The following is a 17,358-nucleotide window of genomic DNA, read 5'->3' on the forward strand; positions in this document are numbered from 1 at the left end:
AAAGATGAACAACTTTTTATGAAATCAAAATATTTAATCCTCCAATGGAGCAAGATTTTACCTTTCTTCGGATTAACTCCTTGAAATATAGCTTGAGAAGAAATTCTTTCGTTGATTTACGATTAAAATCAACAAGTTCATGATTAGTTTGTATCAATCATAGCATTATAATCTTAAGTAAAATATATTAAAAGATACAAGTTGGTGAAACACCAATGTACAGGGCGGATCATGTGCCTAGGCCTGGAGTTCCCTGGCCTACGGTCCAAAGTTGGAGGGAGTCCCAAATTTTTTAATATGTGTGTATTTATATATGAGTAAAAAATAATTAAAGTTATAACTTGCTCAACTACAAACCTTGTATTATCTCATATTACAATCGCATACCTCTGATTGACATGTGGAATATATTTTATGTATTTAAGTTATTTTTTTGCAATCGAGTGATCAATTGATTACCTTTTACACAAGTTCAAGAGACTAACAGAATATTTTATGCAAGTTCAGTGGGATATCGAGACACTTTGAAAATTGAGGGAACCAATCAAACTTTTTGTACTAGTTCAAGGGACAAATGATGTATTAAGCCTAGATTTAATAACATATCGTATTTTCTGTTGCCATTCTTTTTCTTCCAGCATTGCAAATATTTTGCTCAGTATGTTTTTCTATTACTCCTTTTTATGTGTTGGTTTTCAAGATAAATTTTATATTCAATTAATTCAGATGGTATTATTAAAAGTTACAAACCGAAAGTCATTTTTAAGAATCTTTTATTTTTCATCTCAATTTTTCAATCTCTAGACATATATATAATCTAATCTACTTTGAGCTCATATTTGCTTTCCTTTCTGTATACTCAACTTCAAATCTACTTTCTTTTAGACTCATAGATGAAATTGCAATGACATACTCAAAACAACCCCTCACAGTTAGTGGAGAACTAGAGCCAGATATTTGAGTGTCAACGAGCAAAAATTTAGTAAGAAGCCCAAATGGTATTTGGGATAAAAAATCAGGAATAACGACATTAGCGACGGAATTTTATTTGTTTTTATTTGTAGCAGCAAATCCATATATAGTAATGGGAACAGAACAACAGAAAGTAGCATTTTACATTGAAAAATATAATAACAGATATTTTACCTACTATAAACAGACTGATATACAAGGATTTCTTAAGAGTTTAATATTTTTAAAATAATATTTAAAGTTTATTTGATTTAACCATTCAGTACCAAAATTAAAAATGAAAATGTTCACCTACAAAGCATTTAAACATTCTACCTAAGCAGCATAAAGTACTAATTCAAAAAATGACATGAATAAAAAGTATAATATTAATAACTCAATTCAAATAAAGCCCAAGAGTTTAACAATGCTAATTAAAATGATTAAACCATAAAACATAATCATCATCCAAATAGTCATTAAAACATTAACATCATTACCAAATGTCAACAAAATCAACTTCAATTTAGTTTATAAAAGCAAGTAACTAATGAACCACAAATCCTCTAAGATCTTCAATATCTACTTAGGGGGTAGCAACTCAATAATCACATTTTTAGAACATCTTGGCAACCTCATGAATCCTCATTCAAATGTTGCCATCTTAGAAGTTGTTACATGATCTTTGAATTCCACCACCATCTTTTCCAACACTCTTGCATTCTTGAGGAGAAATTTTACAAAGGTTAAAACAACCTCCTCCGGACAGTCAATGATCATAATAGTCTTCAGATGCAATGATAAACAATCAAAGTCCATCTCATTGGAATTCCAATAGTTTTTTCCAAAATCAGTCTGCTTGAGGAAATTATAATATTTCTAGAGATAAAACAAAAAAAAATATTGTTAGGATAAGGTACTTATTTTATGGAAAACTAGTGAAATTAAAATGTTAAAACATTTTCTATTGTGTTCCTTTTGCTTTATAAACATAAAACTGAGAAAACTCATGAAATATCAACCATTTAATTCACAATAATTCTTGAATTAAATTTGACAACTAGAATTAAAAGGTTTAAAAAATTACCTGATCATAGTGCGGCACATTAATAACTAATTTCTCAAGCACATGTGAATTACGAAGTACACATGCAATTCCAAATTTAGGGTTGGTGGTATTAGAATAATACAAAATCAAGCATTTGATGTCTAACACCGGTAAAAACAGATCTCCCATGGAAACAAATTTTGAGAGAACCTGCAAACATAACATAGAAAAGAAAATTCACTAAAAAATATTAGACATATTTCTATTAAAGTCAGGATGAAATGTTTTTTTATTCTTTATAAGTTACCTTGATAAAGCATCTCCCAAGTGTTAGCTCTTTGATATGTTGAAGCTGTTGAAGAATGTCTTGAATCCAACTTTTTTGACTTTCTTGATCTGAAATATCATCCTCCTCCCACTCCCCCAGACCATAAAACTCGGGACCGTAAAAATCAATAGTAGCACAAAGTAAAGATGACAGATTCAGTAATTTAACAGTTCCATCTCGTCCCAAATCATTAAGAATAATCAGTTTTTCAAGATTTGGACATGAAATTTCCACATCAGTTAAGTGTCCTAAAGCCAATCTTTTCAAAGATTCCGAAGCAATAACCAGCCCTGGAATCCCATCACAGTTAAGATCAAATGATTCGAGTAACAAACTACAAGATACAACATTTTTAATCGCTTGAGTAACCAGCTTTGAATAACATATCGGCACAACATTAAGATTCAAAGATAATTCCTCGAGGTTTGGACATGAAATTTCAAAAGCTGAAATAAAACGGTCACTATAAACAAATCCCATAGCAGCATTATGATGGCAGGGAAATCTTTTCAAAGATTTCGAAACAATAATCAGCTTATCAAATTGAGAAAGACTGGCAATCAATTCTAACGATTGTCAGCGAATGTGAAGAAAGCCAAATGGTATACGCGGTAATGGTTAAGGCGAATCACGAATCCGCCCAAAGGGACGAAAGGGAAATGCCGAGTGAAGTGACCCGCCTACTTGGCGAGTATCAAGATCTGTTCCCGGAAGAGCTACCCAGTGGGTTACCACATTTGAGGGACATCCAACATCATATCGATCTTGTGCCTGGGGCTAGCTTACCAAGCCTCCCACACTATCGAATGAGTCCGAAGGAGAACGACATCATGAGACAGAAAGTGGAGGAACTCATCGAGATATGATACGTTAGGGAGAGTATGAGTCCTTGCGCCGTTCCAGCTTTACTTACGCCGAAGAAGGATGGGTCTTGGCGGATGTGTGTTGATAGTAGGGCCATCAACAAGATCACCATCAAGTACAAGTTTCCCATTCCAAGGTTGGATGATATGCTGGACCAGCTTGGCGGATCTAAAGTCTTCTCCAAGATTGATCTCAGGAGCGGTTATCACCAGATACGTATTCGAGCTAGGGATGAATGGAAGACTGCTTTAAGACTAGGGATGGATTGTATGAGTGGTTAGTGATGCCATTTGGGATGACCAATGCCCCTAGTACTTTTATGAGGCTAATGAATCAGGTGCTTCGCCCGGTGATTGGGAAGTTCGTAGTTGTGTATTTTGATGATATTTTGATTCATAGCCAGACCTTGGCGGATCATGAGAAGCACTTGCAGACAGTATTTGATCTGTTAAGGAAACACTAGCTATTCGCCAACACCAAGAAGTGTGACTTTGTCATGGAAAGTTTGGTTTTCCTTTGATTCGTGGTTAGTGGCGACGGTGTCCAAGTGGATGGAGAGAAGGTGAGAGCCATCCGAGAATGGCCGACTCCGAGGAATGTGGGGGACATCAGGAGTTTTCATGGGCTAGCAACATTTTATCGAAGATTCATTAAGAACTTCAGTTCCATAGTGGCCCCATTGACAGAATGTTTGAAGAAAGGAAAGGGGTTCGAGTGGGCGGACGCCCAAGAAGAGAGCTTCGCCTTGATCAAGGAAAAACTGAGTACAGCGCCAGTGCTGGCGTATCTTGATTTTGATAAACTGTTTGAAGTTGAGTGTGATGCCAGTGGAATTGGGATTGGTGGTGTTTTGATGCAAGAGAAAAGGCCCATTGCGTACTTCAGTGAGAAGCTATGTGACGCACGGCAAAAGTGGGCAACGTATGATCAAGAATTTTATGCCATAGTGAGGGCATTGAAAGTATGGGAGCATTACTTAGTGGGGAAAGAATTCATTCTCTACACTGACCATCAGGCCCTCAAGTATCGAGGAAGTCAGAAGCAACTTCGAAGCTCCATGCATGCCCGATGGTCCGCCTTCATAGATAAGTTCCCCTATAAGCTTATCCATAAGGCGGGAAAACAAAACATAGTGGCGGACGCCTTGAGTCGGAGGGTTGCACTAATAAAAACCGTCAATCTGAAAGACCGACTGCTTCGAACATATCAGAGGAGAGTACCTGGCGGATCCCGACTTCGGTAGCATTTGGGAGAAATGTAAAACCCAGCATGGAGATGGAGCGTATCACATCACGGATGAGTATCTAATGAGGGGTAACCAACTTTGTTTACCTTGCACTTCCATCCGCAAAAAAGTTATCCGCGATCTGCATGGCGGATCCCTGGGGGGACATTTTGGGCGAAACAAGACCTATGAAGCAGTAAGTTCCCGTTATTTCTGGCCCAAGATGAGGAGAGATGTGGCGTACCTAGTAGAACGATGCTATATCTGCCAGACCGCCAAGGGACACCCCACTAATGCTGGTTTGCAACTACCACTACCTGTACCAGAAACTATATGGGAGGATCTGTCCATGGATTTTGTCCTAGGGTTACCCAGAACTCAGAGGGGCATGGATTCCATCTTTGTGGTTGTTGACCGATTCTCAAAAATGGCACACTTCATACCATGCCGAAAAACCAATGATGCATCGACAACTGCTAAACTATTCTTCAAGGAGGTCGTCAAACTACATGGCGTACCAAAGAGTATTGTCTCAGATCGTGACACGAAGTTTCTGAGTCACTTCTGGCGGACCTTGTGGGCTCTTTTTGATACTTCTCTGAAGTTTAGTACCACTGCCCACCCTCAGACAGACGGACAGACAGAAGCGGTCAATAGAACTCTGGGAAACTTACTGCGTAGCAAGTGCAAGGATAAGCCCCGGATGTGGGATGTGGTTCTAGTCCAAGCTGAGTTCGCCTACAACGGCTCTGTACATTCGGGAACCGGGAGATCACCATTTGAGGTAGTATACACAAAGACCCCAAACCATGCCCTTGATATAGCATACCTTCCAAAGGGAAATGTGGCTGCCAACTAGCTGGCCCAGGACTATATGCAGATGCACCAAGAGGTAAGGGAGACTCTTGAGGATAGAAATCAGAAGTTAAAGGCTAAGGCGGATGAGCACCGCAGGGACCTACAATTTGAAGTTGGAGATGAGGTCATGGTATATTTGGGCAAGGAGAGGCTCGCCAACACCGCAAGCAGCAAACTTCGGCCTAGGAGGTATGGGCCGTATAAAATCACCAAAAAGATCAACGCCAATGCCTATCATATAGCATTGCCAAACTGGCTTGGCAAAGTCTCACCAGCGTTCAACATCCGTGACCTTAGCCCATGGAAATCGGATGGTCCTTTAGAGCTCAACAAAAATGAATCAGTGCCGGACTCTTTTAAAGAAGGAGAGAATGATGCGGACATCCGAACTGGTCACACTGATCGCGCGGACTCTAGCGGGTCTTCAAGAATCAAGCTCACAAAGGATGCACCTGGAAGGGCGGATCCCCAAGACATGCGAGCAAGGCGGATCTAGGAGTACGCCAGAAGGCGTATCCACATATGAGCATGGGCGGATCGCCAAGATTACTTCCTCAGGAAGTCGACCAACAGACAGTCTGACATTCCGTACCTGCGCCATCGTACTCCTTGTCTGAGCAGACTATCCATTTTGCCCTTTGTCTTATGCCTTTTTGTAACCCTAATAAGGGTAGCGTCGGTCATTAGGGGATGTATTTATACCCTCATTTTGTAAGAATGGAACAACTTTTTAATCAATCAAATATCATTTCTCTTTGAGAATTAAGGTTATACCTTGTTATCGGGATTCACTCCTTCAAGTTAAGCTTGAGAAGAACATCTTTGTTGGTTTACGACTAAAACCTCCATTTATCGCTTTCAATCCGTATCAAAAACTCTCTATAGATAAACGTTAGCTATCATTAATTCGACACACGAATGTCGCTAGCTAACCTTCAAGGGTCGTTGATTCAAAAGAATGGTGACAATTGGAAAAGAAAAGAGAAAACTCTCTCAAATTGTATTCATCCAAAGTCTCCTCAAAAAACAGAAAAACATGCCTTTATATAGGCTTACGGGAAAGAAAGCAAAATAGGAAAAAAGATAATTATTCTCAATGTAAAAAGGAATGAAAGCAAAAAGGAAAAAAAAAGATAATTAATCCTAAATGTAAAAAGGAAAGAAAGCAAAATAGGAAAAAATAAATAGTTTATCAAGTCATTAGTTGAATTCCTCACTTCCTACATTTAAGTTTACCAATTCACAGTGTAAATTCTCCATGCAAAAGACATGAGTTGGGGCTTTAGATAAAATACATGGTGTATATGGTCAAAGAAGTTCAGATATTCTTCATGTTACAAATAAGAAAATGAAAATAAGACATTAAAAAAGTTTATTTTCCTTAAACATCCGACAAAGGTCCAGCAATCTGTCACAATGGTGTTGGAAGTCCTATTGTATGAAGTAGAAATAATATGTCAAGGTGACTGTCATTGAAGGATGATTGGAAGCAAATTATATTATATCAAGTCAATTTCTGCTTTTGAACTTTTATTTTAAGCCATATGGAGGACTTCTCTAACAATGATAAAGGCTTATACAACAAAACAATAATGTGAGAGTCTAATAAAGTGAAATCAAAAAGTTCAAGAACCAAATGCCTTTCCAAGAGTATAAGCTAATAAAACAGTAATGAGTAGTATACCACAATTCACTAGCACAACGGAAAGAGAAGAACAATTGAACACAGCAACCCGAATTATGTTCCAACAATTCATTTTATAATAGGAAGTAAACAAATGATAATTAATTCATCTATCTACTGCATATAATTTAGAATGTAAAATTATAGACATAGATAATATAAATACAATCTAACTTGCAAGTGGCATTTTCAAAGTTTTTGCACATTACAAGTGTTCAGTAAAACTGTGAAGACTCCAAACATTATTATATAAATGCAAAATAACAGAGCAATAGTTGTTTTTTTATACTGCTTATATTAATTCTAACCTGTTAGTAACAACCTTGTTTTCAGGTTTCTTCACAAAATCAGTCTCCTTCCTTCACGGTATTGTTGTAAGCTTTGGTAGTACTCCTGTTGACTTTCTTTGTTTCTGTCTCCTCTCCTTCCAATACTACCTCATTTACTGAAACAGGGAAAATAAATGTATCATGCAAAATTGATGTTTTAAGAATGATCACATCTGATCAACAACAGTAACAAAAACAAAACCTTTATCACTCTCTAAAACATTATCTTCCATATTTATAAGAGCACCCAAAAGGAAATTGGTTTAGGCTGTATTGACTAGACTTACCGAATTGATCAGTTAGTAACGAATAGGTACTTTCTAGTTCAGTAGATTGAGTTCATGTTCAGTAAGCGACTGAACTAAGTGTGAAGTAAGTCCTCATATATCTCTTACACTATACCATAAAACCCCTAATGCAACCAAATTTGAATTTGTTGCTTGAAAATTGATGCATTAAATTAGTTTATTTTGTTGTATTTCAATAATGTTGCATTTTTGTTGCAATAATCTTCAAATTAGCAAAATGATAAAAAAATATGCAACAAAAATATTAATTGTTGCTTGACATGTTGCTTTTAAGCAAGTTAATCCAACAATTTATTTAAATTGTTACAAAAAATAATGTAAAACCGAGAAAGCAACAAAATTGTAATTGTTGCATTTACATTTAAGTGATCTAATGCAGCAAAAATAAAGAAAAACTAACAAATATATAATGTTGCAATTAAAATAATTTATTATTTTATTAATATATATATAAAAATATTAATTTTTGAGAACAATTATATAATATTAAATTTTTGGAACAGTTATACAATATTAAATATTAATTTTTTTTATTAATATATAAACTTGTAAAAGAAATTTTCAAATTTTTATATGAAATGTTTCTTCTTACCTTTTTATGGTGCTTTGCACAAATTAATTTGAATTTATTTATCAAAATTAATAAAAAAAAGACTCCATTTCACAAAGCATAGATAATAAAAAAATGTTTTGAAGGTTAAATTGAAGTTTCAATGATCTAAAGTAGGTAATTGTAATGCATAGGGGTTTAATCGAATCATATTTAAACAATTGGGTCTAAATTGATATATGGAAGAACATGATTGAAGAGATTAAAAGAAAGTTGGGGTCAAATTTAAGGATTGATAAAACATGAGGGGGTAATCTGTAATTTGTAGGGGTAAGTTGGGAATAATAAACAAGGGTTACTCTTTACCCATTTCCCAGCGGTTCAACTCCTCCTCCATTCTTCCTTTCGTTCAGAAAACACGACACCTTCCATGGCTTCCTCCCTCTTCTCTACATCTCTCTTGTTCTTTCCCTAAGCACGACAGCTCTCCTTAAGAAAGGGGATAGATATTAGATCCCACGGATTAAAGAAGGCGATTTGATGTTAGCAGTTGCTGCTTCTCACTTTCTCCGTCCGTTTGGTTCTTTTTCGGTAAATTTCTCTTCTTCCTTTGATTTATTTCTGAGTTTTTTGGGTATGAATCTGAACCTTCTCCCTTCTTTGGTGGCTGCAGATCTGCTCCGATCTATCAATCTGCTGTGGTGCTTCTTTTCGTGTTGGTGTCGGCTTCTCGGTAAGGACTTGTTATCTTGAAGATTAATGTCTTTGTTTTTCCAGGATTTATATTGGGTCAGTGAGGTATAAAAAGTGCATGATGTTTCAGTTCATGTGTACCTTTTTGTTTTTAAATGCCATCAAAATGTCAAGCTTTTAATTTTGAGTATTGAATTGACCCATCAGTTTATATCCAAATAAAATTGCAAACGAGAATGTCAGTAGTAATCTTAGGATAATAGTTTCAAGAGGAGGGTTACTTTGTTTTTAGATGGAATGATCATAGCAGTGCTTTCCATTTAACGCAGCAAGTATAATGTTAGTTGTGCTAAGTTTAGGAGCCATAGATGTATTCTATTACCCGATTTTTACTAAAAAGGTTAATCATGTTATACTGAAGGCATATCTTACCTGCCTGACTGATAATGGAATTTTATTGTGGCGACTTGGTCTGGGTACTGGTCTGGGATAACTTTGAAACACTTGTTTAAACCAACTACAAGTAACAAATTAAAGGGATAAGGTACCAAAATAGGTCTAAGGTTTTTGGGAAAGTACTAATTTAGGCCCAACGTTCAAAATAGCTCCAATATAGGCTTAACGTTTACAACATAATATCAATTTAGGCTTAACGTTTACAATATAGCATCAATTTAGGCCTCACGTACAAAGTAGCACCAATATAGGCTTAACGTTTATAAAATAATACGAATTTAAGCTTAACGTTTTACAAAATATATACAATTTAAACTAAACTTCACAATTTTAAATTACTTTTAGTTTGCATATATTACATATTGTTTAGTTTAAAATTGTGAAGTTTAGTTTAAATTGTATATATTTTGTAAAACGTTAAACTTAAATTCGTATTATTTTATAAACGTTAAGCCTATATTGGTGCTACTTTGTACGTGAGGCCTAAATTGATGCTATATTGTAAACGTTAAGCCTAAATTAATATTATGTTGTAAACCTTAAGCTTATATTGGTGCTATTTTGAACGTTGGGCGTAAATTGATACTTCCCCAAAAACCTTAGACCTATTTTGGTACCTTATCCCTAAATTAAACCATACCTTCACTTGTGAGGATTCCACATATGTTGGAGGAATTCTCTTCAATGCCAGATTTCTCCGAAACTAGTAATCTAGGCTGCCACCTGCTAAATTTGAAATTCCATGGAGGAAACTTTTTCCACTGTACATTCTTCTGGCAATAGTGGCTTGCCTGCTTCAATTTTGATACCCACTTGACCAAGACGTAGAAACAGAAGCTTTTTGAAGATTGTTGTAAATTTAAAGGAGCTTCTTGAAGCAATTTCACCAAGTTTTTGTATGATATCTTTAGGGCGTCTATCACCATTACTGCCTTTGTTCCAGGGATAGTCAAATGTGTCAAGCAGCTGAGCTTCTGTTTTCTCAGCCCTCCTCTTATCTCTCATCTGTTTATATTCATTCAAGAATGAGGAAGACTAGAATTAATCACTAATTAGTTGATTATGCACTGCTCGCCAGCAGCGAGTTTTCATTTCCGTGCATTTTTTGGTATACTTTGTTAATGTTTTCATTTCTTTATCTTTGTTCTATTGCTTTCTGGTTGTTTTTAAATACTGTTGACAATATTTTTGTTTGAAATGGAACTTAATACATAAAATAAATATAGAGAGAAGTGAATAATTGGTTGAATAAATCTCTAAATCTTTTAATGAGAATTCTCCAAGTTCATCCCTGCAAGTATTGAGACGGAATGGGAAATACATCTCCGCCACTCCTTCTGTATCTTTAAATGTAAAACATCTGCATGCAGTATAATAGTGTGATGAGATGCTGCTTATTTAAAGTTTTATTATTGTCAAATTCTCCATAAACATTTATGAGTGGTAAAGTGTACGATAGAGTAGCCATTGGGTGCATGGAAATATATAATTGATAAAATCAGAGCATAAAGGAGGGTCCCTTAATTTATATGAGTTGTAAATGTAGCCAATATTAAGACTGACTAATGATATTATGGCATAATTGGCATATATATGTCCACCACCACCACCGCCACTTATGGCAGATGTGCCATAACTTTTTGTTTGGTAAATAGTACAAGAATCATCAAATCAAAAGAGAGTTAGTTGATTTATTTTGTTGATTCCATAACTTTTATAACGTCTACAGGTTTTCTATTTTTATTGTCTGAATAGATCACGATAGCTTGCTTGCCCTCGATACGTTCACGTGACTATATTATTAGGCGAATAAAGGGTCAAATTGGCTCCTTAAGTTGGCAGGGGGAGTCAATTTGGTCCAATTCAATCTTTGGGTATCCATTCAGCCCAAATTTTAGAGAGAGGGGACAAGAGGGAAAGTGACGTCGAGGATAAAATTAAAAATATAAAAGTGCATTGTAATATTTAAAGTAATAGTAGTTTTTAAGTGTAAAAATAAATTTCCGGTATCAAAGTATAAGCATGATAAATTTCAGGTACCAAAAATAAATTGTACTTTCTAGGCTAATTTGATCTCGGTCTAATCTACAAAAAAAAATGAGTAAAATTTGGAGTGATTAATTCAGGTGCCAGTAACAAGTGGGTTAGCTATATATGAAACATTTAGAATTTATAAGGGAAAAAGAAAGATATCATCAAAAGGAGAGGCATGAAGTAATTTGAGTGTGCCTAAATTGATAGTTTACTGTTTATGTGGTTTAATTGCTGGTATTGTTGGAGGTTTGCTTGGTCTTGGTGGTGGTTTCATCTTAGATCCTCTTTTCCTTGAGACGGGAATCCCTCCTCACGTATCTTATTTTTCTTAATTATTAATTTTAGATTAATTAAGTTTATGTAATTTACTATATATAGGTGTCAAGTGCGATCGCTACATTTGCAATGACATTTTCTGCTTCCATGTCTGTAGTAGAATACTACCTCCTCAAACGTATCCCAATTCCATATGGTAATGAATTTGGGCCAAATTGATTATCCATGCCAATTTAAGGGGCCTATTTGACCCTTTATTCATTATTAGGCTAACAAATTTGATGAATATAATTGCATTTTGTATCAAGCAATTGAGAAATTTATTTTCATTTTTTTAGTCAGGTAGGATGTAATTATTTATAGGATTCCTTCTTTCTTCCTAGGGGATTTATAACGACATTGACCTTCAGCCCATTATAATATCAGCATTTGAAGACTGCAGAACGAGTGACACAATGGGTTGATGCTACCGGTTTAACTGCCACCGTTACAGGTTTGTTATCCGTGTAATTAATCTCAAATTTTTTTACTAACTCTGTGTTTGTAGAATTTGGATTTAAAATATCAAAATAAAAAAGTTGGGTAATAATTGCATTTCCGCTTGCATTTTCGCTTCTTGCATTATCTATATCACCATAAAAAATGAAAGAAAATATTGTTTTCTTTTATTTGATTGGATTGACGAGCTTGCCTATTAAAGTTTGATAGCAAAAAAGGGAGTTAAGACTCGAGGAATTCAATTAACTTACTACAGATGTCAAGTAAGAATTGAACCCTATCCAGTCCTTTTTGGTTCAGCTGTCCAGAACATTTTTCTCTAACTTTCTTAAATCAGTTTTAATTGCATCTTCTAATTCTAGTTATTTTTTTGCATGTTAAAGGGTAAAATGGGGTAATGTTAGTTTTTTAGCTGATTCTGTCTCTCCTTCAAATAACGTATCGAATGAGCCAAGTATTGAGGTAAATATATAATATCACTTGTACATTATTGTAATATAATTTCATAATGAGAATTTGCAATTGATATGAGTTAAACGTCAATTCTTGTACAGGATGATGATGGAGAAGATAACGAGTGATATCAATGAAAGATTGTCGTTTCTTAGACTTTGAAAACTATGTATTGTACATATATTATGATACTCTATCTTATTTTGTAAAAGATTGTGTATGTATATTTTGGATCATTGTTTAGAAGTATATTTATTATATTTCAGATTATACTTTTCGAAATTAGTCAAAATTTGCATTTATTACAGGTTTAAATTATTCAAAAGAAATGCAACAAAAAAGCTGCCGATTACAATTGTTGCATTATTAAATTATAAATGTTGCAAAAAGGTACCAAATATGTTGCAGATTCCAGTTAAAATTGTTGCAAAAGCTAATAAATATGTTGCAGTAGTCAATTAAAATTGTTGCAATTTCAATCAATTATGTTGCAACTTCGAACTAAAATTGTTGCAAATTCATAACATTTGTTGCATTAGAAGCAATATTCGTGTTGCAAAAACTATTAAAATTGTTGCAAAAATTAAATAAATTAGTTGCATTTGATTTAATGCAACAATAATAACATGTTGCATTATTTTGTAAATTTGTTGCTTTAATCAAAAATTTGTTGCAAATAATTAAAAAATATCCAAGAATTGTTAATTGTTGCTATTCTTTGCAAATTGTTGCATTAGCAAATAATGCTACAGGAGCATCCGCAACAATTGGAATTTTGTTGCGTTAGGCCAATTTTTGACCTACTGCAACTCAAAAAGGGGTCTAAGCCAACAATTTCACTTGGTTGCATTAGGGGTTTTATGGTGTAGTGTTATTACTCTACGCAATACCCTATGATTTAATAGGCTATAGGGCTGGTGGAAGAGATATGGGGTCAGTAGCGTTACCAATAGGTTCATACGCTATGGGTTCCGGTTTCCAGTAAAAACTACATTTCTTCCTTTCCATTACCTTTCTTTCCGAGAAGTAATTAGGTAACGAATAGGGGACTTCTCTTGCTGTCTGTTGTGAGATTAACTTACTTCAGTAAGCTCAAGAAAAGCAAGATTAACTCATATCTTATTACTCTACGTAATTAATTACTCTATTTCTTCTACGCTGCGAGTTACGAACGATTCCATTTTTTTTATCAAAAACCTTGAAACCCACCCCCCCAACCTAATAACAACACTGAAACACAAACCCAAAAACAAAATGAAAGATTAAAACAAAAGGAGCAGCCTTTTAGGAGTGAACCATGAGGGCTGAGCAACCTTTTATGTGAATCTATAAACCCTAAATCTCAGATTAAGGGGAAAATCTTTAAACCCATTCAAAATCAAAGCAAATCAAAGAAAAATCAGTCAAGATTAAGAAGTTCACTCACCTAAATCAAAGAAGAATCCAAAGCTTGATGGTAGAGAAATCTAGGCCGCAGCTGCTGTGTCCAAAAAACAATGGGTCAATATAAACGGGTGAGGGATTAGCCGTTGAATGAAAAATGGAGAAACAAATAGAAAGGGTTTGCTAGTTCTTAAGTGAGAAAAAGTCTGGCACCTTGTGTGTTCTCCATGAAAGAGGAGAGGCTTGAGAGAGAGAGAGGTGAGAAAGAGGAAAGGACTCAACTAGTTGAAAACGTACAGTCGTTTGGGAGGGAAATGAAAAGGGAAATAAAAAGCACGTGAAAAAAAAGGGGGGAGAATGATTTTCTATTCCCGCTAATCCAAAAAGGAATAGATTATTCTAAAATAATAATAATAATAAATAATAAATAATTATTTTTTTATTTTTTATTTTTTATTCATACTGACGGAATTCCGCCGTTATGTAAAATTATTGGCCGGTAATTTTATCGGCGGATATCCTTACCAACGAATCCGCTGCTGAGCTTAATATTCACCAACCATTTTTCAATATCGTCCCTGATCCGCCGGTAATCTGCAGCGTAATCAATTCCGCTGCTATTCCACCGGTAATCAGCAACGCGATTGAATCCACCGGTAATGTCCGCCGGTAATCCACGTTTTTTTTTTGTAGTGAAAGAATCTATTTAGGATTTTTAAACCAAATATTCTTTTTTTTTTCTTTTATATTTTTTCCTTTTTTTACTGATTATGGAGAGTTCAGAGCATTTTGCGAAAGTCAAGGCATTCAGAACAGGTTCGCCTCTGTTTACTACCCCCAATCCAACGGAATGACTGAAGTTACAAATCGAACGATCATTAAAGGTATTAAAAAGAGACTGGGGGAGCATAACAAAAAGTGGGCGGATCAGCTAATGAATGTCCTGTCCTATGGGCATACAGAACCACTCCTCGAATGGCAACAGGTGAATCTCCATCCGCCCAGCAGGGGCTATTCTCCTCTTCTTAACGGGGGGATCCGCAGCTCCCACTAAAGGGTGTTTCTCAGAGCTCTTACTGGGATCCGCCACCTGCGCATCTTTCTGGGCCTCTAACGCCTTCTATTTTTTACGCTTCTCTATAAGAGCGCGACTGGCCTTAGACAAACCCCTGACAAGGGAACAACAAAATAATCAAGGTTCAAGGAAAGAATAAAAGTACCTTCATCAAATTGAGTAAACTTCGTGTAAGTAATCTCAGTCCCCACTCGACGGACTAAAGGAATGTCATTCATCATGAATTCCAGAGCATCGCCGTATGTCCAGAAGTCTGTTTTAATACTCTTCATAAGACCCACCACTTTCTCATCACGGTCAGTCAGTATGCGCAGATCTCCAGCCATGTGTTGGGGCTTATAGTTCCAGTTCAACGGGAATCCCAGAGATTCGCCCTCCGCCACTTTGACAAAGAAAAACTTTTCCTCCCAAAAATGGACGTTCGACATCTTATCGCTAAAGGGCGAATAACCCTGGAATTTGACGAAAGTATTGAAAGATTCTGTTTGGCGCTTTGAGGGCTTGTGAAGAGATTGAAAGACCCGAGGAGTGCAGGTTACCCCCAAATTTGAAGCTAAAAAGCAATCTAAAGCTATGTCCAACTAGCCGTTTGGATGCAGCTGGCAAACGGTGATCCCAAAGTAGTCCAAAATTTCTCTCATCATCCGGGGAAGAGGAAGGCGGAATCCTCTCTCCACATGACTCATGTACACAGAAAGGAATCCCCTAGGGGGACAGGCGGGTCGCTGATGAGCAGCCGCCAACTCAGTCTCATAATTCTTAATCCATGGATATCGATCTGCCAAATCAGCAAGATCCGCGGCGTTCATGCGAGACGAAGTGGTCTCTGCGCGAGGCTTGTTCTTTCTAATCGGAGTCGAAGGGGAAGCCTACATACTGGAAAAGGTCCTGGGGTCTATCGCCGGAGCAATTCGAGCTGCAGCGGTGGAAGAGTTCTGAATTTTAACTAAACGGGGACGACGGTTCCTACACTCCCTCACCGTATTCCTTAACTCAGATAGATCGCAACTAGGGGTACTCTCAGAGGAATCAGAACTCTCAGAAGAAGTCCAGCTAAATCAAGGGTCAGAGGAAGGGGTCACACCGAAGAGTTTAGTGGTAGAACCAGAAGAGGTACTCATAAAAATCTAGATGAAAACGAAAACAAGACGAAAGAATAAACTTACATGAAATGTCGAAAGCTTCAAATACTCAAAGTTCTTGACACGAAGAAAGCTCTAGAAAAACGCAGGGAAAAAATGAAGCAAATGACAAAGTGAAGGGGAAGAGAGAGAAAAAAGAATTTAAAAGGAAACCGCCACTTACCTCGAACGGTGCGTCCCTGACACCTGCCACTCGATGGATGGCCTGGAACAGAGCACCCATCAATTAGACAACTATTGACGGCACGACAGGAAGATCAAAAGCCCTAAAGGACTTCAACGCAACTTTAGGGGGGGCTTCTGATAACATCGAGATATTATTTACGGGACCAAAATGGATATTAGCCAAAACGACCGCGTATCCAAGTAGTCGAGAAAGCTATGGCGTATCGCATAAGCTACTACAGAGGCGAATCGCAGGGATTCCTCCACACGCTATCCATAGTCAACCCTATGGGAGACCCGCCATTATGCCACGATCCGCCCAGAGGGTAAATACGCAGATCCCCGTAAAGACAATTAATAACCCATTAATTAGCTAACGGTCGTACATGAATAAGACCAGTAACCGCCATTAATGAGGCATTAATGGAGACTTTCTAGTTACTGAGGGTTACGACTACATGACTATAAATAGCTTGCATCCCAAGCTATCAACGTACACTTTCATTCTAAATTAAACTAAATAAACTTTAAAATATTGTACTAAATTATTGTGTACTATATGTTTTAATAATAACATTTAATTTTCCAATTTTAACGTATTTTTTTCTATATAATCATAATCTCTTCAATATTAACTAATTTATTTATTAAGTTTTATATTATTTATTAAAACGTGAATGAAAAATATTTTAATAATTAAAAAATAGGAGTACAATTATATAAAATTACAAAAGTATTTATTTTATCCAATAAATTTTATGGATGAAATGAAAAAAATACATTTTCTGAAAAATAAAAAATTCATAATGTAGTAATCTATAATTTAAAGACATTACATTAGAGATTAATAAAAATGATAATAAAAATTTAATAGAAAATAATAGTAGAATTTTTTTTAATTAATATAGACAAATATATGAATATCAAGAATATACAATGCATATTTGAGGTCTGTTTGGTTTATGTGTTGTGTTATTATTTGAATATGAGGTGAAAATTGTGTAAACAAACATTTATTTATTTATATAATTAAAGGTA

At 35.7% G+C, this 17,358-nt stretch overlaps 1 protein-coding gene across 1 annotated transcript; it reads right to left on the reverse strand.

The window, feature by feature from the left end:
- Positions 1 to 1,596: 1,596 nt before the first annotated feature.
- On the reverse strand, positions 1,597 to 2,943 carry LOC136227041 (uncharacterized). The gene is made up of 3 exons (XM_066015770.1): positions 2,307 to 2,943; positions 2,039 to 2,209; positions 1,597 to 1,830 (listed from the first exon to the last, which is right to left on the reverse strand). The coding sequence occupies exons 1-3, from the start codon at positions 2,805 to 2,807 to the stop codon at positions 1,597 to 1,599; spliced, it is 906 nt and encodes a 301-aa protein (XP_065871842.1). The 5' UTR covers positions 2,808 to 2,943.
- Between the last annotated feature and the right edge of the window lie 14,415 nt (positions 2,944 to 17,358).

Source organism: Euphorbia lathyris, chromosome 4 (assembly GCF_963576675.1).
Source record: "Euphorbia lathyris chromosome 4, ddEupLath1.1, whole genome shotgun sequence".
Classification (NCBI taxonomy): Eukaryota; Viridiplantae; Streptophyta; class Magnoliopsida; order Malpighiales; family Euphorbiaceae; genus Euphorbia; species Euphorbia lathyris.